The following is a 25,803-nucleotide window of genomic DNA, read 5'->3' as shown; positions in this document are numbered from 1 at the left end:
CACGCCAGCCCCCAATAGTGCGATGTGAGATATCAAAGCGCAATTGAGGTGGGAGGAGCCCAAAGAGGTAATTATCGGCCTCATGTGTCAAATACGGGTAGAGCTGAAGCGCCACCAGCGGGCGGCATTTTCCCTTGAACGTGAACGAGTGCAAGGCTAAGGGGTCTGATGCACGCTTGGTGGTTACGGCGGAATAGTTGCGCGTGGAAGGGATAATAAAGACTAGCCCGCATACTTGATTCCCTCTACACTGTGATTCGCTTTGCCCTCAACGAGCAGAAGATTAGAATGATCTACTCCATCTGACTTGGGTGGGAGCTCAAATCCGCAGAGACAACTAAGCTCGCTGTGGTATTTCACGACCGCTTCCCTGCAACGTGAAACGATATCGAGCCTAGACGGAATGTGCAGATATTCAGTGATGTGGCGTTCTTTGGTGGATACAGAGAAGGGGAGATAGCCTAGCCAGGGACGAAGCTTGGCAACCTTGATGATTGATGAATCTGGGGCGACTGACGTGATACCCCTTACCGCGCTAGGGAAGGAATAAAACATGAGACTGGATTTGCTGGTAGATCGGCGATTTCGATGCGCGCCAGCCATGTATCTTCTGCCACGAGTGCCATGGTTGTCAGTTAAGCCCTATCCAGAACCGTTTTGCTCGATCTATCGCAATGCATGCCTAATACGTGTTAGACTATTTTCAACAAAGCTTGCTCAAGGTTCGGTGGATCAATGCTTGATTCCGATTGGAACAATTCCTGACGCAATATCACGGTCTTATCATTCGTATCAGTGGCCCAAAGCCCGACCTTACGGCCAGCGAGCTCATCTATATACTATTTAAAAGCACTGTCTCTCAACTTCGGAATTGCGAAGCGGGAGCGGTGTGCTTTATACTTAGCATAGATTGTACAGGTCTACGTGATGAGTGTGGCAGACAAGGAGCGAAACGGAGTATCTTTCAGCCTCAAACACGTAGGAGATGATGGCTTATCTCATCGATACATACGAGATAGATGAGTGGCTTCTTATACGGATTTGGCTAGTTGTAACCGGTACCGAAGTCCCAAATACACTTACCTGCCGAGAGTTCCGATTATCCTAGCCTTAGTAACCTCATCCAACTGCATGTGAGCGGAAGTTCGGCAGACGCGGAGGCTTTCTACCATTGATGCCCGCGGAACGGTGGGTATAGCGCGTCGACTTAGTGAAAAGTGGCTGCAGGCTAGCCCTATACTAGGGTTATTTGGCGGATCAATTCCGCCTCGTCGCCTTATGAATCGTCACTAGCTCTATTCCCGGAGGACTCCAGAAGCGCACGCTGGCACAGTCCAGGTATGTATGCCGTCTTCCTTTTCCTCTGGCCGGTATTATTCTTTAGAGACGAAGACAGGGAGGCAAACTTTGGTTCATTCACGGCGATTCCTGCATTGGGCTATGATCTTCGTTGCCTTTTCCTCTGCGTCAAACCAATACTCATGGTTTCGTGTTTGGGTTCACCAGGCTATAAAGTCTGCATCTAGGTCACCTACCATCACACCAGTTCGCTCATCCGCTGCACTATTAATCTTTCCCGATGGACAGCTTTCGAAACATTGTGTCAAACATCAGTGATCTTGCTGACAAGATGTCGCTCCCTCGTGCTGATAAACTATCTCTGATGGTTCGCAAGAACGGTAAGTACAGACATGCACATGTGCCTTCTCCCGCTGATTCAGACAAGTCCGTGATCAGTTTGAGCAGGAGAAACCAAACCTGGAAGCCAAGCTCTCAAAGGCTCTCCTGGGCGTATCCTGGACCATCGATGTTGACCCCTTGTCAATTTACCCGTATGCAGAGTCCTCATATGCCAAGAACAGCTTTGGAAGTATGCTTAACGAGTACGTCTAACTCATCCCCATTTTTGTCTACACCTTGATCCTGATAACGTTACAGGTACATCTCTCGAGCTACGACCTGCCTTGATTGGTCTCAGGAGTCTATCAAGTCCAACGTCAACACCCTTGCCTCCGCTCACGTCCTGACCATCGAAGTTGACCCTTCCGCGACCTTCAAATACTGTTCTTGCGATATCAAGGACGGAAAGCTCCGAATCCTCGTCGCTCCCACCGGTTTAGGCACAAACATCAGCGAGGCTGTTGCTGATAACAACTTGAAGAAGGCTCTCAATGATGCTTCTATCAGTGGCGGAAACAAACTGAGCTTCGTTGCTGAAGAAGGACTTGCCAAATACTGGTATCCTAACAAGAGCGAGATCGAAGCCAAGGTTGCCAAGATCCTTGGTCAACCTGTCAAGCTCGACCCTCGGCTGGAGGAGAACTACGCAGCGCTCAAATCCGAGAGCGAAAGGCCTGGCACGACACTCATAAAGCACTGGGAGAACAACTTTGGCAATGCCGTTCACGGTTACTTCAATGGACTTGTCTCGCAGTTAGAGTCGCAGAAGTTTCCGGGTGATGACATGCTTCAAGAAGGGTTCTTTGATGTCGTCAGCAAAGCTGAGATCGCCCTTCGTACTGTGAGCGCATTGAAGAAGGGGAACTACAACGAATCTGTAATCGAAGATGGTGTTCTCTACCTCCAGGTAAGTTAGTTCAGACTTCTACTAGCGACGTTTACTGATGCGTTGAACAGACTACTCCTGGCAAATGGGCTACTAACGTCCAAGATGCTGGCGCCAATATTTCGGATCTCTTGTAGATAAAAAAATGGTGTTGGATCGAGATGAATATACACATCATTAGCCGTCGGGGTACTGAAGTTGTGAGATCTATCCAAGTGGCACATTATCTAGACCAAAAGAGAACATTTTATTGATAGTGTGAAAGTATTTGAGGCAACAGAGATATTTCTCTTGAGTTATCTATTGACCTACTGGTGAACCTGCTGAGGCCAATACCCTGTGCCCTATCAGCTGGGGTGCGAGCAGACACCCTTTTTATCAGTGATGTAGAGCGTACTAAATCAGAGCTTGAGGTAGGTTCCGATGCGTCCCCCAATCTGGCCATGGCAATTCCTTAGGAGAAGCACTAAATGGAAATGGCCTTTGCATGAGTTTGGTTAGGTTAGTGAACGCTATTTCAGTGCCTGTTTCCCGCACCTCGTCGCATGTTTTTGTCATATACAAATGCTTATCTTAGTGACTACGCTCTTCTTTCCTTACGTGTAATTGGGGTCTTATTAGCTGCCTGAGCCTAATCTAGGGTATCCACCCCACACAATCCGATCTAACACCATCTCCACTCCACCGTGCACAAAGCTCCAAATCGATCAAAGGATACAAGCCAAGTCAAAGATTGATCGTCCCTGCTACTAAGTGAACCTATTGTTACCTTGCGCCAAGACATTGCTTAGAATTATAGATAGATCCAGGGCAGAGTGCAAATCTGCAAATTACTTATGCCAAACCTGCAATAGTATTGCAGAATGGTCCTGGCTCTGTGACTTCTCTGAGGTAAAATTTGAGAGCTGGGCGACACTCTAGGACATGGAATCCCATGATCCCATGCCGCTTCTGGAACTTTCGTCAACTCAAGACAATATTAATGCTTTCAACTGGCTTGTAGTTCAGAACAAGATCATGAACTATAGTCTGAGGGAGGTTATTGCTACAAGTATGACCAAGCTAGAGTTTACTTACCATGAACTTGGCGAATAAAGAGTAAGCTGTCCCTAAATACCTGAGCTGGCGATTAAATTTATTAGATGTTTACCCAGAAAGAGAGTAGAAGTTGCTATAAATCCACTTGTAGGTATAGACCGCTGAGCCTTCAGGTTGCAGAGCCGTCTTCCAAGTAGTACTTGCATAACTTCGGTTGACCAGCGCCTGGCATGTATTGCCTTCCACGCTCTGTCCACCGACATCAAAGTCAATGGTGTCAGTTTTGATCTCATACCTGTTCCGCAAGCCCTCATATGGAATTAGACGTAGATCCCCGCGGATCCTGACGTGCTGAAGATGAAGTTCGTTTTTCACAAGTAAAGTGATATGAAGGGATTAGATGCTCGGACAAATGATGTTTCTGTGAGGATATTTGAGGAACCGTCAGCGGATAAATAAAACTCTGGAGTCGCCAATCCAGGCCGATTCTTGGTGCAGCCATGATGAGCTAAAGCAGATAATCTAGACGTGTGCCTTTCCGTGAAGATCATTGGACAGAAGCAAAAAGAGGCCCTCCAGGATCTTACGGCTGCAGGCGCAAATTTGATTATATCTGTCACATTGAGCGATATTTTGCAAAGTCGAATTATTGCTGAGCTACTGATCATGACTAAGAATAACGCGATGATATCTTGTGGTTTGATGTACATGCCAACTTTTGCCAAATGGTTACAAGTTTGATCAAGGCGATGATCCATTAATATGTGTAGAAGAATCGCAAGGCTTGAAGCACAGCCTGTGGATATAGCTCAATACATAATGCTTGTATGTGTCAAAAACAAATCTAATCATACAGCTTGGGCCCGGAAGCACCCAGGGTAACATAGAACAACTTGGTCTGTCCAGTAATGATCATCCTTCCCTTACCGGCAAACTGGAAGTTCGCAGCAACAGTTCCGGTGTAGATCTTTCCGATCAGCTTGCCAGAAGGGTTCCAGACGTGGACACCATCACCGCAACCGGCATAAACACGGCCCTTGGAATCGGTATGAACACCTAGAGGGGTCAGTACATGATAATGCAACGGGCCAGAGGAGCCTTACCATCAGGGATGAAAGACGCGACGTAAGCAAAGGTCTTGCGGTTCTGCAGCGTACCATCCTGGTTTACATCGAACGAGTAAACAGAGGCGGGTGAAGACAGGTTGCGACCGTAAAAGCCGAGAGCGATACCAGTGTCGGTGACATAGACCTTCTTTCCGTCGGGGCCAAAGCCAATACCTGATCAAAATTAGTTACGTGTACTCTACCATGACGAAAGACATACCGTTAGGAAGGGTAAAGTCATCAGCAACGACAGTGACAGCGCCAGTGTCAAAGTTATAACGATAGACTTGGTTTCGCAGACCAGGAACAGGACGGAAGTCTTGGAGATATCCGTAGAGGGTATCGGTAAAGTACAGATCACCGTTCCTGGGGTTGATACCGACGTCGTTGAGGGAGTTAAATTGACGACCAAAGTAGTTGTTGAGGAGGGCTGACTCAGGTTAGCTTCAAATATTATCGTCTAAGTATGTTTACCGCTCACTGGTGGTGTTGTAAGGAGGGAGAGGGTTCATGAGGTAAAGTGCGGAGGGAACATCGTCGCCTTGGCCCTCACCAGCGAAGATGATGTTGCCCTTGTAGTAAGTGCCACCTGAGGCAGAAAATTAGTCAACTTCCAATGCGGATTGCTAGGCTGACATACCATTGGGGTTGATGACTTGAGGGTTTGAGTCAACAACTGTGACCTTGACCTCATCCTTCTTGCCCTTGCGGACCTCGTCGGCTTCCTTGAGGGAAATCTTCTGAATGATGGAAGACTTGTTCAAGCCAGTGCCGGCAGCAGGAGCGCCAGCATTCTGCACAAAGAAGACCTCTTCAGTAGGAGGGTACCATACGACAGCCTCATGGAAGATTGGGTCGGTGTCCGATGTTGCGATGAGGGTCAAAGAGGGGTCCTTTCCAATGACGTCGTAAAACTCTTCATCGTAGACATGGAAAGGCTTCTCAACAAGAGACTCCTCAGTTACACCAGGCCAAGTGAAAACCTACTCACAATCATTAGTACCAATCAGCGACAAGGCTGCAGTGACATACCAGAGAGTCATTAGCCACTGCGGGAGGCGGCACATCCTTCAAGACATTGAACGACTTCTGGTCAATAATCTGGGCCGTAGAAGGAAGCTTAGCAGCCACGGCGCCCAAAACGGGCACGAGAACCCCCGCAGCAAGTACAGAAATGGTAGAAGGCATGACGAATGAATGGTTGGTGTGACAGGTCTCCGAGAAAGGATGGAGCTGACTGAGACACTTTTAATATGCGCAATGAATCAGTCGCTGCGAACTCATCATCTCCGCCTGAAATGACAGCGACGAGGCATTAACGAGGGTTGTCTCGGCGTTGTACTCCAAGAACGTGCAAGATCTGCAGCGTTAAGCTTAAGCTAGCGTGGGTCGCCGGCTTACGCGGGTCAATCAGCGCTTCGGCACTGGGGATCGGGGTAGTAGAATGTGGGGAGATTAGCATGTTTAGAGTTTGGGAGACAGAGGGAAAGCAGATGTTGGTCCGTTGAGCAGGGGAAGAATAACTTACGATTGAGTGAGTTCTAGACTGACTCGGGGATCTGGGCATGTCTTCCGGACAGGGCTGATTCGGAGAATGGAAGGGAACTGCCCTGGAAGAATCGGGATGAACCCTGCCTACAGGGGTCTTGGAATCAATATCGAACTGAACCGACGACCAACAACCAACACAACCTCCTGTAACCTGCAGCCACGCCACAACTACATAATGTGGTTCCCGTTCCTTGGCAGCGGCACATGTCCCAACAATAAGGGTTGTTTTTATTAATCGCCGACCGAAACTGCCGCTGAATAACGGACACGAGTGCGAAGGAAAGCATTGCGATTGGAGGTCTTTTCGACACCAGCTTAAATCGTGGCTTGCGCTTGGGAAAGGACCCTGCTGTGAACATTACGACTTGCTCAATCGAGTAGGTGTGAAAACCTGGTGTGACGCACTCTTACGGCATATGGCGAAGGAACTTTCCGAGATGATGCGTGAGCGAAATGACGATCTTTTTCACTTTGAAGAACCACGGATGCAGATATGTCAGATCTCAGGATTCGTCTCATCTTTACCACTGCATTGGTAGCGATACCCTTGATATTGATCTTCTTCTTTACGGAGTAAAAAGATGGCGATCGCAGCACAACTGTAGTCAACCCCATGCACCCCTTCAACAGCTGAGGCAGGGATGGAACCAACATGCAGAAAAATAGAGTTTGAGTTTGATTAGCCAAAACTGCCAAACCTTGAACTTTATCAGAGCAAAAGATCCAGTCACCAAATGAGCTTAGCATGGAATTTATCAGTTGCGTGATATGGAAGGAGGAAACTTGATGGTGAGACCGCCACTGGAGGGAGACAAGAAGGAGGTTGAGAAAAGATGGTGTTGTCGGTTTTACTTAAGACCTTTGCAGCACCGACAGCCAACAAATTGTTGTTGGTTCTGTCGTTTTTAACCCAGTTACTGCTAAAGCAGCGTATCGCTTCCTTTCATTCTATTCAATTCGCTCATTTATTCCCTGGTCTGCCGATCGATCTGTATCCCCGTCCCATCACCGCACCGAAATGACATGGCCGACAACACCAAAAACGGCGCCGTCGCGATCGTGATCTGCGTATTTATCAGCATCGCCTTCTACAATGTCCTCGAGCTCAATGCCTACATCTTCGGCAGCTTCAAGAGACGAAGCGGACTTTACTTCTGGAGTTTGGTCATCGCCACTTGGGGCATCGCCTTCAATGGAACGGGATACCTCATTCTCCATCTGTCGCTGTCGGCGCAGAAATATCTTTACTCGACGCTTATACTTATCGGGTGGTGTACCATGATTACAGGACAGTCTGTTGTTTTGTACTCGAGGTTGCATATCGTTATGCACAATCAGAAGAGGTTGAGGATGGTGTTGTACATGATCATCGCCAATGCCACCTGGTTGCATCTCCCTGTAATCATCCTTGTTTATGGTGTAGGATCATCGAACCCAGAGCCCTTTCAAAAGCCATATGAGGTCTTTGAGAAGATCCAGCTTAGCGTCTTCTTTGTCCAAGAACTCATCATCTCGGGTCTCTACGTCTGGGAAACAAGCAAGCGTCTCAGACTAGAGAAGAGCGTCGGCAACACCAAAACACGCATGGTACTGAATCATCTCCTCATCGTCAACGTCCTCGTCATCCTTCTCGACGTCTCCATTCTCGCCCTCGAATTCGCGAATCTCTTCGACATTCAGACCGCGTGGAAACCACTCGTATACAGCGTCAAGCTCAAGCTCGAGTTCAGTATCCTCAACCGTCTCGTCGAACTTACCCGCGGAAGGAACGAGAGCTCTTATGGTCGCAGTCACAATGCCACCCACCACGATGATGTAGGCTTGGAGACATTGAATCGCGACCGGCGGAAACATACTGGGCCTCAGGGAACAATCACTGGAGAGTACGAGGTTCGTGTTGGGAAGGGTGAAGAGAGTCATCGTGTATTCGGCAATGAGTCGAGTCTGGTCAAGACAACTGAGATATCAGTCCGTAGCGAACGGTATCCGGGTCATGGCGTACATGATAGAGGTAGTTTGGAGGGAGAAGGATCGAGTGATCTGCAGCACGTACCGAGAGGGAGTGCATCGTCGGCGTCTTCTGAAGTACAATTCGCCAAGTACGGCAACTAAGATACCATAGTTATACAGCGTTTGTAATCTGCATTACCATTGTCGAAGTATGGAGCTATCACTCGGGCGTGATTGTTATTCGGGCGTGACAGGGGTTCTCGTCCAATGACCATATCGCAGCAATTACACTATTACTGTTGAAGCTAAATCCCCTTCTTCCTGATTTCTAAGCATGGAATAGTGGCTGATATCAGCCACTTCATCGCTTAAACTGGGCCAGTCGTGATGATAGAGTCCGGAGATATCGGGTAAGCGAAATGGCTCACATCATCCAATCAATCATATATTTACAAACTCTAAACTAGACCCCTGAAGTTTGATACTACTGTCTCATTTTTTCAATAGTATCTGATTTCAATCGTGGCCTTGGCTGATGATCATGCGTCCCCCATGTGCCCTGAACTGCCGAGACGCGGAGCCTGATGACCAAGCCAGGATTACCACTATCGACACCGTAAAAACTGGAGAATAGGTGGAAGCTGAGAATTATAAAGAGGTCATGAGAAGCATGTATACAGGCTCTATCTATCCTCAATTCGTCTCATACTCAGAAGCTTAAGAAACAATCACTATAATATCTCCTCCATGTCTCGCTACGCTCAAGTTCACATAAACCCCCAGGGTCCCGGGGACGCAAGACCCACAGCACTCCAGATCGTCAAAGATGAGGGCCTTCTCAACAAACTCACCGACAAAGTCGTCCTTATCACGGGCGGCAATCAAGGCATCGGTCTCGAGACCGCCCGAGCTCTCCATGCAACCGGAGCTACGGTTTACATCACCGCAAGATCTCCAGAGAAGATCGAGCAGGGCATTAAAGACATTGTCTCATGGCCGGAAGCAAAGTCAGAGGCACCTGTATACGGCATCGAGCTTAGACTTGACTCATTCAATTCCGTACAAACCGCGGCGAAAGACTTCCTGGCCAAAGTTGACAAGTTGAACATTCTCATCCTCAACGCCGGAGTCATGGCTACTCCTGAGGGTAAAACTGAAGATGGCTTCGAGACCCAATTTGGGACAAACCATCTTGGACACTTTCTTCTGTTCCAGCTTCTCAAGACAGCTCTTCTTGCAGCCACCATGCCTTCCTTCCAATCTCGTGTTATCTCCCTTGCGTCAAAGGGTCATCGCGCTGGTGGTATACGCTGGGATGACTACAACTTCGAGAAAGAGGCTTACAATCCATGGCTCGCATATGCTCAATCCAAAACAGCGAACATCTACTTCGCATCCGAGCTTGATAGGCGATATGCAGATCAAGGCATTCATGGCTTGTCAGTGCATCCTGGATATATACTCACCAACTTAGGTAAGTATATTGACCTCAGCACGATCGATTTGGATGGACCCATCAAGAATGCTTTGAGGAACAAAGCTCAAGGTGCTGCTACGACTGTCTATGCGGCAGTCAGTCAGGATTGGGAAGGACGCGGTGGGAAGTATCTGGCTGATTTTGTGGAAGAGAGACTGGTGAGGCCGGGTGTAGAGCCAACGTCTCCTGAACTGGGACACGCTGCGTGGATCTATGATGAGGAAGCAGAACGAAAGCTCTGGGAGCTGTCGGAGAGGCTTGTTGAATTGCATACTTCCCAGGAGTAATGAGCAGAATACAGGGGAAGACATTTACTCGTCGGTTGAGAATAAGCGGAAATTTTTACACGTTACTAGAAATGCTAGAAGACGTCGAGATCAATCTGCGGCGGCGATAATAATAGGTGTAGGGCGATAGCCACCTCGAGCGAGAGCCCCGATACTTCCCCTCACTTGAAGGCAGTTAACGTAGCTCTTTCATGGACATCTGATTGTAATTGAAAGGTGGAAACCCAATTGAAATTAGAACTCGCTGCATCTCTTCTCACGTGCTGGGCGCGGTTGAGTGAACCTCGGTACAACAGCATTGAGGGTGATCACGAGTGACAATTCAAGCCTCAATTGGGCATTAACCCAACCCTACTTGGTACTGTAGATCAGGTTTTAAGATGAATTTGATAGCAAATGCCAACCTGGATGTGGAGAAAGGTTGCTTTTCCCTCCTGCATGTAACAATATCTGGTTCTATTAAGTGACACCTACTCGATGCGGCTAGCTCAGATACACGAAGTACTTATCGACAAAATGAAAGAGATCTCCTTAAAAAAATGAGAATGAAGTACCAGCTATCCCATTAGTTTCTAGCTTCAGGCGGACTTCACATATTTTTCTCGTCAATTGTCTTGTGGCTGAACCTGTTGGATACCTGGGCTGGTGCAAAATTCCCAGGCGATCGATATACAGCTATCACCACTAACATGCTCTACGTTTCTGTAGCGGTATGGCTTTTGGTCATATCGTGCACTCAAATTACAAGCGTATTCGCACAAGATGCAGAGGATTGGTACAAGTCTCATCCAAACATGGCCCGGATCAAGCATGTGAATCAGGATACACATCAGATCATTGACGAGTATGGAAGAACTAGGTTCTTTCACGGAACCAATGTTGTTATGAAAGAGGCACCGTGGTACAGGCCTTTTGAATGGACTCCGGGTGTCTCATCATTCGGCGAACGAGATGTTCAGAATATGCACGACTTGGGGCTGAATATTGTCCGGCTGGGTCATAGCTGGGCTGGTGCTGAGCCAGTTCGCGGCGAGTATAACCAGACCTTCTTGGATATCATGAAGAAGCAGACAAAACTGGCAGAGGAACACGGCATCTATGTGCTGGTGGACGTGCACCAAGACGTACTGGCTAAACAACTTTGTGGTCATGGTGTACCTGACGTGAGTAAGCAAATGCCCTACAGTCCTGCATTAATTAACATGAAGTTAGTGGTTCGTGAAGAAGGACTGGGTTCCGGGATTCAGAAGGTTCCCATTCCCACAGAAGCTCAAGCCATTCACGACTGATGGTGACGGCTTTCCTTCGCCTCAATCCCAATGCGGTACCATCGATTGGTCACTGAGCTACTTATCCGTGGCCGTTGGAAATGCTGTCGGGAGACTTTACAACAACTTTGATGGGCTTGGAGACGCATTCGCCGCGTATTGGAAGAAACTGGCGTCGGAGTATGTTGACACTACGAATGTCGTGGGGTACAATCTCCTCAACGAACCTTGGGCTGGCGACACATATGCCGACCCAACAATTCTCGTGCCCGGTGTTGCGGATCGCAAAAACTTGGAGGGTCTTTGGAACCGAGCATCGAAACAGATACGCACGGTTGACAATGATACGCTTATCTGGTTTGAGGGTACTACCTTCGATGTTCTGTCAGGCTTCAACAACGTACCTCTCGGTGACGGGTCCAAGACAGTACATTCATTTCACTACTATAATCCCCCGCAGCTGGGCCCGCTAAAGGATACACTCTACAACCGACAAAAAGATAATGTTCGACTCAAGACTGCCGGCGTTCTTACAGAGTTGACGTTCTGGATGGGCGATGATAAGCAGATGGCTGGCCTTGCGGAAGCCATGACTACGACAGACGCGAACATGGTGTCTTGGATAGGATGGGCATACGAGAATCTGTATAATGGTACATCAGGCAAGCCATATACAGAGCTGGAGAAGCATTACAGTCGCGCCTACCCGGCTGCCATCGCGGGGACGCCTACTTCGTTTGGGTTTGATGAGGCATTCGGTATCTTCAAGCTGAACTTCACCAGCGATCCTACCATTGGTGCACCGACTGAGATCATTTTACCTACTTCTACCTTTCCAAACGGGTACGAGGTTCGAGTTCTACCTGGTGGCAGCCTGTTGCAATACAAGCCTGACGATCGCACCCTCGCCTTGTTTACATCCAAGGTCTTCAAAAAGGGAATGGAGATATATGTTGAGATTTCCAGCAAATGAGATTTCTAGCCTTTTCACCTTGTCTTTGTCTAGACTACCATGCCCTATTCGCCTTCTATATAAATTGTTCATTGGTATTACTGGCGCTGACTCGTACACCGTAAAGAAGATAAGTGAGTGATATTAGTAGCCTAAAGACATACGAGCACGGTAATAGAACCAGCTTTTCTTGGCCCCGTGCTGCGTGAGTAGATCCATTATAGCTTTGTTGCCGTTCTTTGTAGCTATCATCAAGCAAGCCTCGCCATATTCGTCTTCTGCCTCAGCATTCGCCCCTATCTGGAGCAGAAGCGCCACTACCGCTTCGTGGTTACGTCTTACAGAATGAACCAGCGCTGTAGCCCCTGAAGCATCCATAGTTTCGATTGCGGCACCTTCTTCGAGCAAGACCTCCACCACGGCTTCATGGCCTTCCTTGGCGGCCTCTATCAAGGCTGCAGGCGCACCTAGTGATGTGCTGTCAAGTTGAGCTTTACGCTCAACCAGAAGTTTCACTGTTTCTACATGCCCCTGTTCTGCAACCACGATAAGCGGAGTAAATCCTTGGTTGTCACTGGCGTTGATGTCGGCACCAGCGTCAAGTAGCTTTTTGGCCACCTCTGCATGACCGCCCTTAGCAGCCAAAATCAGCGGTGTCTCGCCACTATTGTTGGAAAGATTGACTGAAGTGCTATTACACAAACATGCAACCGTTCCAAGGTGTCCTTTTCGTGAAGCCAAAGATATCGATGTGTTGCCCTCAACATCTCGCGCCAAGACATCTGCATCATTTCTGATCAACATGATTACCATGGACGTTCTTCCCTGGTCTGAAGCTGCCATCAAAGGAGTATGGTTCGAGTGATCGAATGCTTCCATGTTGGCCCCATACTTAAATAATAACCATGCAGTGTCCATATGTCCCTCCCTTGCAGCCAGAATCAGTGGTGTCCGTCCGAAGTCATCCTTATGTTCAATGATTGCACCTCTCCGCCTCAGAAGAATTATCATCTGATCGTAGTAACCGTGCTGTGCCGCTTCATGGAGTGACGAACTCAATTCTGGTTTGCTGCCATCGATACGAGCACCTGCTTTAAGCAATAGCTTCTCAACACCATAATGGCCTTTTTTCCTGGACTCGCGCAGTGGTGTGAAGCCTGAGTACTCGCTTACATTGACGTTGGCTCCATGATGGATAAGATGCTCGATGACACCTTCTGACCCAGCTCTCGCAGCCCAGATAAGCGGTGTACCACCTGATTTGTCGGTTGCTTCAATATGAGCCCCGTGATTGAGTAGAAGCTTTGCCACAGCCTCGGAACCACTCTTTGCAGCAGAAATAAGCGGTGTATGCCCAACCTGGTTCGTTGCTTCAACGTTCGCCCCCTTGTCAAGCAAGAGTCTCGTGACAGCAGAATGGTTCATGCTTGCTGCGAAGCCCAAAGGAGTGAAACCGCCATAGTTGTCGCTTGCCTCAATATCAGCACCCTTCTCAAGCAAAAGCTCGGCCACGTCTGTATGGCCTTTCATCGCCGCTACTTGAAGTGGCGTATGACCACTTTCATTTGTTGTTTCGATGACTGCACCCCCTTCACACAATACACGGGCCATCTCTACATTGCCAATGGTAGCCGACAGGTGCAGTGGTGTTCGGCCATTTTCGTCTGGAGCATTAACATCAATTCCGCGGTCTACAAGCAACCGAACCATGTCGATATCTCCAGTGCCAATCCAACCACGGAGTTGTTGTAAAATATTAACGTCTCGCCATATTCCAGGGCTTTGTGAATTTCGTATCAGATTACCCATGCTTGCAGGTCTATGATTTTGCTTTTCGGTAATCCATTGTGTCTCTGCAATCGGAATTTCCATTTCTCCTACCCTGGAAGGAATGTTGTTTATATTCTGTACCTGATCTCGGGTCTTCGGCAAAATGTCAAGATCATGCAAATTGCCAGGCCACCTTTGCGAAACGGTTTGTGAGGCTAGCGTCGAGATCTCTGTTGTTACCCCCGTGCTATCTTGAACAGAACTTCGACAGGACGAAATTGTAGACTGCCTTTGAAGGTCAGTACTACGGTTAAAAGTGGGAGATTCAAAACTTACCTGCTGAATGCCCCCAGCAGTGGAATTTCTGGCAGCCAATGGCGAATCCATGTATGTTGCTTTACCCTTTCTGCGTCAGGTCTCTCGCACGGTTGTGGTTTTAATATCTCAGCGACAAAGTTCTGAGCGTTCTCAGTGACTTGGAAACTGACAAGGATAGTTGCAAGGTCTTCCAAGTTCCCTGTATAGTGCAATATTGCAAGCTGACTTCGGAATGGCACGCTCTTTGTCAAAATGAAGAAAGCAGTTATCCCTATAGCCCATATGTCTGCCTTGAAGTAATTGTCGGTAAAGATGCTCCGAGAGTCGTATTGAAGGAGCTCCGGTGCCATATATAATGGAGTCCCTGGAGCCAGGGTTGTTCCGGTCGTCTCCGCCCCTAACTTCTTACTAATACCGAAATCAGCAAGCTTCACCCACCAAGAACTTGGGGCGAGGTCCTGTGGGATTTTATAGACTAGAATGTTCTACCAACAAGTTAGCTTTCATGTCCAAAATACTGGTTCAGAACCAACCTGAGGCTTTACGTCACGATGGGCAAATCCTGCTTCGTGCATAACAGCGACACCCGACAGGAGTTGACTAATGATGTGGCTGCATTCATCGTCTGTCAGACGTCTGTGGTCGCGAATGTAGGCATATAAGTCTCCATCTGGAAAGAATTCCATAGCTATGTACAGCTTATTCGATGTCGCATACCATCCGAGGGACTTGGCAAAATACTGAGAGTACTGGGATATGTTAGATGGCTGTGCCGAGAGACGATGCGTTTGCAAGGGACTGCACACTGATTTACCTTTTCATGGGAAAACTTAACTATGGATTCGAGCTCGCGTCTGTAGTATCGTTTGGAATTCTCACTCTCCAGTCGAATTCGTTTGACGGCGCGATTGGCAAAGTTTCGACCTCCATCGGTGCATGTTTGTAAGATAACATCCCCTTGGCCACCATGACCAAGAGTACGAACTTTTTTCCACCGTTCTTGACGATGAGGGGCTGAAGGGGGTGCGTCAGGATCGCGATGGTAGTGAATAGTGTAGGCACCCTCGTAACGCGTGGTTAGTTGGTAGTCATGAACTAGGTCTGAAAGAGAACTATCCATGTTGGTACTCGAGGATTATAACAGTACTCGAATAACGCGCGATTGACTGATTGAATACTTTAGAGCATCGACATTCCAGTCCAGAAAGCGTGCTTAATCCAGTCGGGCGTTGTTGAAGGAGAGGGAAAGGTCAGCATGCAATCATTCAGCCGCAGAGGGCTGACTTTCAAGCTCCAACTTCTCTTCGGAGCGCATATAGCTTTTTCCGCTCGCAGCATAGCCTACTACAGTGGCATATCATTGGATATCACAACTGTATGAAAGGCTTTTGCAGATCTCAAGACGTGTAATAAATCAAGGAAAACAAACGCTTGAGCTTGTATTGATTGATAGTTAAAGCTTATGATATCTCAACGAGATATATCAATCCTACAGAATATTGTTAAAAACAAAGCGCGCCCATTCGATCCATGATACTTTCGACATATTGCGACCCAACCTCGACTCCTCCCCCATTATCAAAGTCTTGGGGGTCGCCGAAGCCTGTATTGCCCTCGTCCAGACACGTCAAGCACGTCTCAACCACCGTACTATATATATCACCCATACACATTCTCAGTTCGGTACGACTGAGGAGCATCAACTGCTCTTTGATGGCCTGTGAATCTAGCTCCGAGAGACAACCCCGGCTATTAGGAAACACTGGGGATAAACTGGTAGTAGCACCATCATATTCAACAAGCGATCGCCAGAGGCCAATTTCCAAAAGACAAACACCAAGACTGTATATGTCATGATGCATGACATACTTCACAGTCTTGCCCCCAGTTCGAGTAGGATGCTGATATACTGCACTTCGTTTCTCGGCCTTGGAACTGTTTGTCGGCGAGTCGGCATATCGGAAAAGCTGAAACCCAGCTAGACATACAAGCATACACTCCTTCTCTTTGCTTGGACACTCTAGAATGAGTATTTTCTCCGGCGTGATGTTCTTGTGTACGAATTCGTAAAGGTGTACGTAGTAAACTGCTGTGACAAGCTGCCGCGCGATATTGAGTCTCGTTGTCAGTGAATCAGGCACAATGCCAGAGAGGAGAAGTTCCCTGCAGCTGCGGACCCTGGTATACCCTTCTGGGACACTGAAAACAAATTTTAACAAAGGCGCCTTGGTGACTTGAACAACTCCTTTGCATTTCAAGGTTCCGAACGTGGAAGGGTCCGAGTCTCGAAGGCGTGATGCAAGCTCTCGAGCATCCCTCAGCGCAACTGTATCCCGAGAAACCGTATGATAAAATATTTATTCTCCTTCAGTTTGATTGCAAGCTCGGTCTCACAATACGGGATCGCTTGGGTTACAAGGTTCTCGAGTACCTTTTCTGCAAGCTTTACAGTCTCGCTATTGTTGAAAGCCTCGCGGAACTTCAAGCCCTCGCGAGCTGGCTCCCCTCCACCTCGTGTGCTGGTTCTAGTAACGCTTTTCAACACATTTTCGGTGTTAGCAGGGCCGGTTTTAATAATTTGGAACCACGATGGCTCGAACCGCTTTTGCCAGGACTCAAGATCGGCAACGGTGCTTTCGAGGGTTTCTCGGAGATTAAGGAAATGCAGAGCCTTGTATCTTTTCGAGCTACCATGCTTATCGGGTTTAGAGATAACAACTGTCGCAGTTTCAAGCTTCGACTGCAAGATGCGTAATATGTGCGACTGTAGCTCTCGCTGATCCTCGGTCATGCCACTCTCGAGTTCTTTAATGATCTCTAACTGGCTGGCAATTCGAGACCAGCAAATCTGTATTCTTACCGACACCTCGTCGGCTAATTTGTCGACCTGGCCATAGTCCTTGTAGGCCTGGATGAGATATTTCCCTAACCTAGAACTGTCAGAAATTGCCGTGAGGTCTGACTCGGGTATTCTTACTTGATACAGACATCGACTGTGCCAGCAACGCCGGCAATAGCTAGAGCCAGCTCGGCCATTGTATCTTAACAAATATTATAATACCTTTGTTTCATTCACCAGCAGATCTGCTTAGAGTCGGTGACGGGTTTCCAGACAGCCAGACACTCCACCTTAGGCGTTTTCTGGGGTTGATTCATCCATCCACCAAGATGTTTTCAGGCTCGCTCGCATGTGGCGCAGTGCTTCCAGCTTTTGGAATTGTGAGACCTGTAAGCCAATAATTGCTTGGTCTGATGGCTTTGATAGGACGGTGAGACGCCCAACAACGCCATTGCGGGGGCTATGCACATCCATCACAATCAGGCTGGCGAACAAGGCCATCCATTGGCGCAGCATTTTCGTGCCAAGCATGAGGGCTTGAAATAGCCCCCATTTCTGTTGGTCTCCGCTCCAAACTTGAGAAGACACGTGTCTGTGGCACATGAGACTTCTGAAATCTGTGGCAGGCGTACCGCTTTCTCTCACTAAATTCATCTCGGGTAGCCCGCAAACCGGCTGTCATGTGTTATGTGACTCATGTAACTGGATTAGATTGAGTAAATAGGTTTATTTAGATGGGAAAGAGTCCGCAAAAGCTGTTTTTGGCTCTTTGAAGACCATGCCTTCAAAGAACTGCGGGGTTGACTACTGCCGCCTAGAAGGTTAAGCTTTAGGCTGAGAACGAAGGTGATGAATGATTATATCTTTAAAAGTAGTACATTCTGTTATAATGGTGTAAGGCCTGTAGTTCGTTGAGAAGCTGAGCTAGCGGTGATGGAAATTTAGCTAGGTTATGAAGATGACTTCGAACATCACTTGCGTGAAAGGACAGTTATAAAGACTGAATAACCTGGCTAAGTGCTATCTGACTATCCTTGGCGTTCAACTGCAAATGGATTAGCAGTAAAGGTGCCCTTTGGATCCGCTGTAGCCCTGACCTTGCCGATACTCTGATACTTAGCCTCATCTTCATAATAAGTCTTCCAGACCTCAGGCTTAGCCATATCCCAATCACCCCAAGAGCCCCAAAGAACGCGCCTATCGGTTTTGCTAAAGCAGCTGTTGGCACCAATCATGACGCTGTCATTCTTTTGTTGCCATTCGTTTGCGAGTTCCAGCGACTTTTTATAGTTTGGATCGGTCCTGTTAAGATACCAACAGTCCACAGTCTGGAGAACAGTAGAATCTCTCCAACTATAGGCGGCTCCGTTGTTGCGGTTGTTGTAGAACATCGAATTGTCTCCGCCGAAGCACTGGATCTGGGCTGAGATCTTACAATTATCGTACAGTGGATTATCCACCGGCTTCTGGTTCGCATCGTCCAGCTTCTCATAAGGACTGCAGATCTTGCTGAGTCTCTCGACTAGGGTGTCAACCCAACCATCTTTGCCGAGAGTTTTCGAGTTGGTGGCATAGGTTCGCTTGACATACGGCCGCGGGAACTCTCTGCGTTTGGGGAACAACCAGTGTCCCACCATATCAGACATGTCTGCTGAAATTTCATCGAATTGAATGCGAAAATACTTCAATTCTCGAAATTGCTGGAACCATGCATCAACGCTTGCGTCATACTTCTGCTGATCGCCAACGGGACACCATTGAGCGTAAAGAACGATAAGAGGGGGCAATTTGCCATTCAACAGATCCTTGACGGGCCCAGGTAACTTGGAGATCACATCTTGGACGCCTTTCCACTCCTCATCGGTTTTCAGAGCAGGAAACAGCTTCGTGATGTCAAAGTCCGTGCTGAGAACATTGACACAAAGGTCGAACCCGCGGGGTGCGGTGCCCTCATCGGACATCTTGGCGACAATGTTCAAGAGATTCCTAAGGACTTTCTCGCTGTAAATCCAGGCAGCTTTGATTCCATGAGGTCCTTGGAACTTTTCTGGCTTTGGATTGTTGGTAGTCGTGATCGTGTTCTCGATCCCCATGTAGCTCTTGGCCTTCAATGCCGAGATAGTGTAATGAGTGACGACACCAAAGTTTCCAGGACTGCCACCACGAATAGCATTGAAAAGTTCAGCATCCCGACCTTGGTTGACATGTACGACCTCGCCTTTGTGGTTGATCAAACGAATATCGACGATATAATCACCAAGAAGACCGAAGCTGCGACCAAGTTGTCCATAACCACCTGTCTGGCCGTGACCACCAAGGCATACATAAGCACATTGTCCGGTAGGAACAAATAGCTTATGGCTGGTTAAGTACGCTAGGAAGTCCTGCAGCTGATTGCTAACACCAGCAAATACAAGGACTCTGTCATCAGCGACATGAATTTCAGACTTGTCTGAGATGTTCACGTCATGGATTTTCAAGTCTTTGTACGTGTTGCTGAGATCAAGCTGCACGTTGTTGCCTCCACAAGAAGATGCGCCACTGTACTGGTGACCGCCGCTCTTGATGGCGATGCCGACTTTGTTTTTGACCGCATATTCAATGACAGCCTTGACGTCGTCATCATCCTTTGGTCTTAGGATGTGAGCTGGATTCAGATCGTGAATTGGTTTCCCGCTTGAATCAAGTACATCGATGTAAGATGAAGTCGCGTACTGCTCATTGAAGAATTTGTAGTCGCCTTTTTCATAGTCACTACCATCACGGGAATATTGCATCCCAATGAAGCCATTGACTTGGGCGGAGGCCATGATGTAAAAAGGGTACAAGAATGTTGAGTTTGATATGAGTTGAGAAGGATGTTGAGTGGTGATACTGATTGAAAAACTGGACTGTTATATATTTCACTGGATGCTTAGGGAAAAATCGTGCGCATAGATAGTCGCCGTCGGCAAATACGAGCTATCAATACTATAGCAGAGCCATTGTTCTTTCGTCGCAGTGAACTCGTAAATTGAGACATGGCGTTATACGGAGGTGATCTCGACTGGTCCAGCTGCATGATTATTGAAGCTTGCTATGGTTCTCGACCATCCTTTGCTTCTCAGCCAGCCACTTGACATATCGAATTTGGGTTTTCAGCCAGCCAAACCCCATACACCCAAGACAAAGAGGGGGTTGAGAATGCTGGCTGAACAGGAAAAGGAAGGCATATTGTCATGCTGTTTGTCTTTGCCCCATCTGGCGGCTCACCGCCAATATACCATGTTCGGCTTGGGTAGGGATCATCAGTTGACTTGTGTGAGGAATGCTGCACTTCCGCAAATATCTAAATTTATTATGCGAGAACCTTAATAGGCTTCACGATGGCTTGCCGATGAACATTGTCTAACTAAATTTGAGGCCATTGCCAGGCGCTAAGAGTGACTCCCAAGAGTTCGCACATCCGCCAATAGCCGCTGTCTGTGTCATGGCGCGGGAGCTATCGTCCCGCTTCCGTACCCCAAGTCCAGAGCCCTCGCCTCAAACACATACTTTAGGCAATGACCGCATAAACGGCATAGCTCTTGAAAAACGGCGGGCTGATTCCCAGTAGCTTGTATGTTCATTTACCGACCATTGGTAGGCTTGACAGCTTGACTGACCTTCAAACAACGTCAAGGTGGGGTGCTGGGCATAAGTGAGTCAGGTCTGCGGACGATTGGTTCAACTTACGAGTGTCTCATTGTAGCCCAGTCAATGGCCGTTCGAAGGTAAATGCATCGGCAGTGGCATTCTGAGGCTGGCCGATCCTAACATCGAGCATATTCCGCATGAAGCATACGTGGAACTATCGAAGTGCCTCTTGAACACGGTCGAAGTAGTAGGTGCTTCATTTTGCTCGCCTGCCAGTAATTAAATACATGAGCAACTCAAACGCCTATTGCTTGTCTACGATGTGCAGGCGGCATCATGTACCGCAGATGGACGCCGGCATACTGGCAACTTAGTGCTACACCCGAACATCATTTATGTGCGCTGCCACAAACCTGTTTGTTCATAGAGGAAAGAGACATACCACTGGCCTGCCTGTTAAACACAAACAGTGAGATGAGATGCCCTGACAGTGGGTGTTCCTCGGTATTTCTCCTGAATCCCTGGGGCGGTCCAAAATATTGCATAAATGTCAATGTATTCGGTTGCCTTCTAAACTACAACTTCAACCTATTTGCATATAGGCAAAGTCAAATCTCCACATCTTTCATACCCATACACCTACTACAAACAGTCACAATGTCAGGCACTTTGACCCAAAAAGAGACGAGCCCAAGAAGCAGCTCGCACGCCCAGCTCTTCGTTATTGTACATGCCTCCAACATCTGGAGCTTCGCCACTCTCAACCACGTCAATGACCTCTGGCTAACAACCCAAGCTCGCCAAACCGACGTCCCCAAGGTCGACACAAGTTTCAGTTGTCCTGGTGAAGACGTAAAGTACTTTGAGATCACTAGCATCCCGACTTCTTGGTTGCGAGATGTTCAAGTTCGGGTTGACCTCGTCGCTGCCGTTAAGATGAAAAGTGATTTGGTGTGCAATCACCAGTATGTGCAAGATGTTCTAAAGAGTTTAGTTGTTGGTGGTATTCTCGGCAAGACACAGGTTAGTGATGTGTTATTGGAGCTTGATATAAGCTCTCAACTTCAGTTAGAGGCAAGTTGAGATGGTAGTGGGGTAATTGGACGCTGGGAATAAGGTTGTTTAGAGGCCTGAGAATATAACAATGCCAACTACGCGGTGTAGTAAGAGTTGTGTTGGTGGCAGGTTCAAATGGTGGTTTATAGTCTGTAGTATTATGAACCTTGATCCATTGATAAATGGTAGTACGTGTGTAGGTTTTCATCCACGGCACGCGTAGAACAGTCAAAGCGGCCAACTGGTCCGACAAACCATCCTCAACAGAGAATTTATTACTAGCGTGATCCAGTAGCTACCAACAACAAAAAGCTTCATACTTTTGCATTGGAACAGTCCAAAGTGTCCGAAGAAAATACAATAAATACATGTTGCCAGCTTGTTCGGTTTCCCGTGGCTCGCAACAGCAGCCATAGTAGGGCCCGTTCGCTGTTGCACGAGAATTTCATGATCATGTTCAGCGTGGAAAGGAGATTATAAAGATGTAGCCAAGTATCAACATTTCCAAACAACAGACTTACCACTCAACCATTCAGCATTCAATCCTCCCACAATCCATTTTATTCAATCAACAAATGCACGACCGGTCCCAGCCACCTCCTCGCAGTGCTTCACGCACTCAACTTTACATCGTGGTAAACCCCTTTTCATCTCACGAGCAACTCGACTTGCCTCATGATAATTCCTTCTTCGCCTCCCGTAACCTCTGGAGCGTAGTTGTGCAACGCCCATATCACTGGCTAATGCAACAAGGTCTTCTTGTCGATGGTGATCCCTGCAGAAGAATAACGGGGGATCAGGTAACGATGGAGCATCCAGATCGACAATTACTGTATTTCGAGGTGGCCAGCTTCAAGAGAGCTCGGCTAGACGATGTAAATCACATCATTAGGTCTACTGACCCCGAGGATGCGGATGACACTTTGGAGTGTAACCGTAAGTGGGTTCGCGATATCCTTGGAAAGCTGGTAGCTGGTCATATATTAAGTCGTAGTAAGGCTGATAAGATTCTTTTCGAACTTGAGATGAGCTGTACAGAGATCCAATTTCATCTGCAGCGATTTTAGATCGGCAGAAGAATCAGGGCTCTCGAGGAACGAAGTTATCTGATAGATGTTTGTGGCTTCTCTTAAAGCAGTGTTGTGTCAGTGCTGCTACAAGACACTGGCTTCGGCGTCATCAATAGATGATTTTTGAGCACAAGGTTAAACTCAAACCTGCTAACACAAAGAATGGAGGCATGATAATATTTTCCAGAATATAAACTTCCACTCAAAACTCTTCCACGATGACTAATAAAAGTGCTCAGAGAACCCTTTAATGTATGTCTATAAACTAAGTTGTGTATGTTGAGCATAAGCTCTAAGCTACAGGTCCCAGCTACCAATAACACCTGAAGAATACTATTTAGATCTTAATCCCAAGATATCTGGCCAATTTGACAGCATAAACACTGTAAACCCTAGAAAGCTTGATGTTCATGCACTAGCATCAGCGTGTTCATAAAAGGCAGTGGAAGTTCGCATGTTCAGAATCTCGGACAGTGGCAGATTATGATACCACTGGCAATACTGCCTGTTCAGTGGGAACATCAAGTCTTTGTATGACACAAGACCGCTTTAAGAGCAACTTGATCGTCGGCTTGCAAATCAACAATATCACCCTACATCTATCCGTCGGGCAGTCAAACTTTTTCCTTTCTCACAATTTTCACCAATCGGACCAACAATCCTCGCATAAACCATCAAAATGTCGGACCGCACAAAGATGTCTTCTGGCGAGGAGACCAACCCTCCACACGCCCAACTCTCCATCGCCGCCAGCCCCTCTCTGGACTTCAAGCCCAAGATCGACTTTAAGGTCCCTAGCCGCTGGATGGTCGCCGTCCTCGTTCACAGCACCAGCACCTGGCTCACAGCCCAGGGTCGTCAGAATGAAGCTCGCTACGCGCTGATCAAGGGTGAAGCTCCCCCTGAAGGCTCCAAGTTCTTTCAGGTTGCCAGCATTCCGGTCTCTAAGCTTGGTGATGTCGAAACTCGGATTCGTTCCGTGCTTCTGGAAGAGAACCCAGAGGGCGAGACGCAGTTCAATCGCCAGTATGTGCGTGATGTCCTGAAGAATCTGGTTGACGGTGGTATCATTCGGGAGGACCGGGCTCGGGATGCTTTGCTTGCGGTTGAGGCTTTTGCCGAGCTTCAGTCGAAAGCAACCTAAGTCGGCAGAAGTATTGGCGTTCTGTGGAAGTAAATGCTGCTTGTCGATGTTAGCGGTCCCCTCGATGCTTACAGATCATCTTGGCTATTCTTCCATTTCTTCTTTGATTAGAGATACCATAGTCTTCTTGTTTTGGCAAACTCTGTCAATAAAAACTTGGGAAAACTATTATCCAATTTGCCATTAGTGACATGCAAGAGCTTTATTGCATCTTGATACAACCACCACTCGCACTAATAACAGATCCAGTAATCCATCTTCCATCATTGCCACAAAGCATCCCAACAACATCAGCCACGTCCTCAGGCTGTCCAAACTTGGGTATACTCTGTAAGGGAAAGAATTCATCCTGAAAGGTCTTGACCACCTCCGGTCCACAATCCATAACAGCGTCGGTTTCCGTTAAACCTGCTGTAACAGCATTCGCTGTAGTCCCTGCCATGAAAGCGTATCGCTCATCCTTTCCGCCAAAAGCCTGTGACCATGTTCGACACAGCGACTCGCCGGCTGATTTGCCAGCGGCGTACATGAGTTGATCGGCCCATGGTAGGCGCGAACGCACTGATGATATGTAGATTATACGGCTGTTAGGCTGGAAGAACTTTCGGCGGACGAGTTCTTCGACGACTTGAACCGGGGCTTGTACGTTTCCTAGAAGACTTCGCTGAATCTCTTCTGTAGTCATTTGGCCGATAACTCCAGGCATCGGGTCACCAGCTGAGTTCACAAGGATGTCGACGCGGCCATTGAAGGACTCTTGAAGAGCATCGGCAATTGTTTTTGCGCAGTCGGGAGAGAAGACATCAGCTATAATTCCTTTGATTTGTTGACCTGATGGACGCTCTCTAGATGTCGCTTTGTAAACACGGCCGGTGACCTCATTGTTCAAGCCTGTTGATAAGGCTTCAACGCCTTTGTCACTGACGCAGGTACCAAGGATAGAGCATCCTCGTGAAGCCAAGTTGAAGGCGATAGCGCGACCAATGCCGCGCGATGCACCGCTGATTACTGCAACTTTGCCAATGAGATCAAGCTCTCTGTGAGGCAAGGCTCCTTCTGCCATTTTGATGTTGTTTCGGTTGGTGGTGATGGATTGATACTGAGCTGTAATGAGGCTGGGATGCTTGATGAGGACTTTATTGGTTGTAGATACGATCAGGGGCAGTGTGTCTTTCTGCTTCAGGATTTGTGAAGAACAATGCCTCTTTTATTCAGCAGCCACGATTGATATGACTCACTTCATTTGGTGGCGCGATGCGGGGTTTGGTGTTTCCTCTTGGACATGACTGTCCTGTCACTTCATTGGCTTAAACTACCCTGGAGATCGCCATCGTTACGCAGATCGTCAGGGCGGGGCTACAGAATGAGTCGTCTTGGTTCCAGGCAGAGTCGTAGACCATTTCGATACCATCAAAGAATGCCTTGATCATCGCTTGATTATTCTCAGCTACATACTTTTCTTCGAGACTTTGATGAGCCTCGGTGTAGGTGACTCCCAGAACTACCCGTTCCAAACTGGGTTAGCAGGACAGACACTGTGCTAAACCGCAATAACGCCAGCTGCATGCAATCTTATTCAACGGCATCTGCGGTTATGACGCTCGGCCTGAACAAACAATCGTCAAATACTAATTGACTTGAAGATTTTAACGGGATTTGTGTATAAGTAGCTACTGACCAAAGAGAAACATAGAACTGATGACAGTGAGATACGGTCTCAAATACAACAAAAGCTGCAGGAGTTTATTCCTTCAAGAACACAGTGATAGACCTGGTGACTTCTTTTACGAAGCAAG

The 25,803-nt window shown here is 47.7% G+C and overlaps 11 protein-coding genes across 11 annotated transcripts; 6 read left to right on the top strand and 5 right to left on the bottom strand.

Annotated features, from left to right (window-relative positions):
- Nucleotides 1-1,630: 1,630 nt before the first annotated feature.
- On the top strand, nt 1,631-2,703 carry FMAN_14546 (uncharacterized protein; the record flags this gene model as incomplete). Its single annotated transcript, XM_041825258.1, has 4 exons — nt 1,631-1,679; nt 1,727-1,883; nt 1,939-2,587; nt 2,638-2,703. The coding sequence occupies 4 exons, from the start codon at nt 1,631-1,633 to the stop codon at nt 2,701-2,703; spliced, it is 921 nt and encodes a 306-aa protein (XP_041690657.1).
- Nucleotides 2,704-4,448: 1,745 nt separating this feature from the next.
- Nucleotides 4,449-5,898, bottom strand: FMAN_14545 (putative lactonohydrolase; the record flags this gene model as incomplete). The annotated part of the gene is made up of 6 exons (XM_041825257.1): nt 4,449-4,660; nt 4,708-4,884; nt 4,931-5,140; nt 5,192-5,299; nt 5,351-5,693; nt 5,743-5,898. The coding sequence occupies 6 exons, from the start codon at nt 5,896-5,898 to the stop codon at nt 4,449-4,451; spliced, it is 1,206 nt and encodes a 401-aa protein (XP_041690656.1).
- A 1,386-nt stretch (nt 5,899-7,284) lies between these two features.
- FMAN_14544 (uncharacterized protein) lies at nt 7,285-8,373 on the top strand (the record flags this gene model as incomplete). Its single annotated transcript, XM_041825256.1, has 1 exon — nt 7,285-8,373. The coding sequence occupies one exon, from the start codon at nt 7,285-7,287 to the stop codon at nt 8,371-8,373; it is 1,089 nt and encodes a 362-aa protein (XP_041690655.1).
- A 585-nt stretch (nt 8,374-8,958) lies between these two features.
- Nucleotides 8,959-9,975, top strand: FMAN_14543 (related to reductases; the record flags this gene model as incomplete). Its single annotated transcript, XM_041825254.1, has 1 exon — nt 8,959-9,975. One exon carries the CDS (start codon nt 8,959-8,961, stop codon nt 9,973-9,975), a length of 1,017 nt encoding a protein of 338 aa, XP_041690654.1.
- Nucleotides 9,976-10,769: 794 nt separating this feature from the next.
- Nucleotides 10,770-12,216, top strand: FMAN_14542 (putative endoglycoceramidase; the record flags this gene model as incomplete). Its single annotated transcript, XM_041825253.1, has 2 exons — nt 10,770-11,138; nt 11,188-12,216. 2 exons carry the CDS (start codon nt 10,770-10,772, stop codon nt 12,214-12,216), a joined length of 1,398 nt encoding a protein of 465 aa, XP_041690653.1.
- Nucleotides 12,217-12,339: 123 nt separating this feature from the next.
- Nucleotides 12,340-15,403, bottom strand: FMAN_14541 (uncharacterized protein; the record flags this gene model as incomplete). The annotated part of the gene is made up of 4 exons (XM_041825252.1): nt 12,340-14,254; nt 14,302-14,768; nt 14,817-15,032; nt 15,098-15,403. The coding sequence occupies 4 exons, from the start codon at nt 15,401-15,403 to the stop codon at nt 12,340-12,342; spliced, it is 2,904 nt and encodes a 967-aa protein (XP_041690652.1).
- A 382-nt stretch (nt 15,404-15,785) lies between these two features.
- On the bottom strand, nt 15,786-17,319 carry FMAN_14540 (uncharacterized protein; the record flags this gene model as incomplete). The annotated part of the gene is made up of 3 exons (XM_041825251.1): nt 15,786-16,609; nt 16,678-17,213; nt 17,261-17,319. The coding sequence occupies 3 exons, from the start codon at nt 17,317-17,319 to the stop codon at nt 15,786-15,788; spliced, it is 1,419 nt and encodes a 472-aa protein (XP_041690651.1).
- A 794-nt stretch (nt 17,320-18,113) lies between these two features.
- Nucleotides 18,114-19,932, bottom strand: FMAN_14539 (uncharacterized protein; the record flags this gene model as incomplete). Its single annotated transcript, XM_041825250.1, has 2 exons — nt 18,114-18,167; nt 18,220-19,932. The coding sequence occupies 2 exons, from the start codon at nt 19,930-19,932 to the stop codon at nt 18,114-18,116; spliced, it is 1,767 nt and encodes a 588-aa protein (XP_041690650.1).
- Nucleotides 19,933-21,394: 1,462 nt separating this feature from the next.
- On the top strand, nt 21,395-21,820 carry FMAN_14538 (uncharacterized protein; the record flags this gene model as incomplete). The annotated part of the gene is made up of 1 exon (XM_041825249.1): nt 21,395-21,820. One exon carries the CDS (start codon nt 21,395-21,397, stop codon nt 21,818-21,820), a length of 426 nt encoding a protein of 141 aa, XP_041690649.1.
- A 1,722-nt stretch (nt 21,821-23,542) lies between these two features.
- On the top strand, nt 23,543-24,007 carry FMAN_14537 (uncharacterized protein; the record flags this gene model as incomplete). Its single annotated transcript, XM_041825248.1, has 1 exon — nt 23,543-24,007. The coding sequence occupies one exon, from the start codon at nt 23,543-23,545 to the stop codon at nt 24,005-24,007; it is 465 nt and encodes a 154-aa protein (XP_041690648.1).
- A 202-nt stretch (nt 24,008-24,209) lies between these two features.
- On the bottom strand, nt 24,210-25,070 carry FMAN_14536 (uncharacterized protein; the record flags this gene model as incomplete). The annotated part of the gene is made up of 1 exon (XM_041825247.1): nt 24,210-25,070. The coding sequence occupies one exon, from the start codon at nt 25,068-25,070 to the stop codon at nt 24,210-24,212; it is 861 nt and encodes a 286-aa protein (XP_041690647.1).
- Nucleotides 25,071-25,803: the final 733 nt, after the last annotated feature.

The sequence above is a fragment of the Fusarium mangiferae genome (genome assembly GCF_900044065.1).
Source record: "Fusarium mangiferae strain MRC7560 genome assembly, contig: FMAN_scaffold020, whole genome shotgun sequence".
NCBI classification, from domain to species: Eukaryota; Fungi; Ascomycota; class Sordariomycetes; order Hypocreales; family Nectriaceae; genus Fusarium; species Fusarium mangiferae.
Note: the sequence above shows the minus strand (reverse complement) of the source record. Positions and strands in the feature narration are given on the sequence as shown.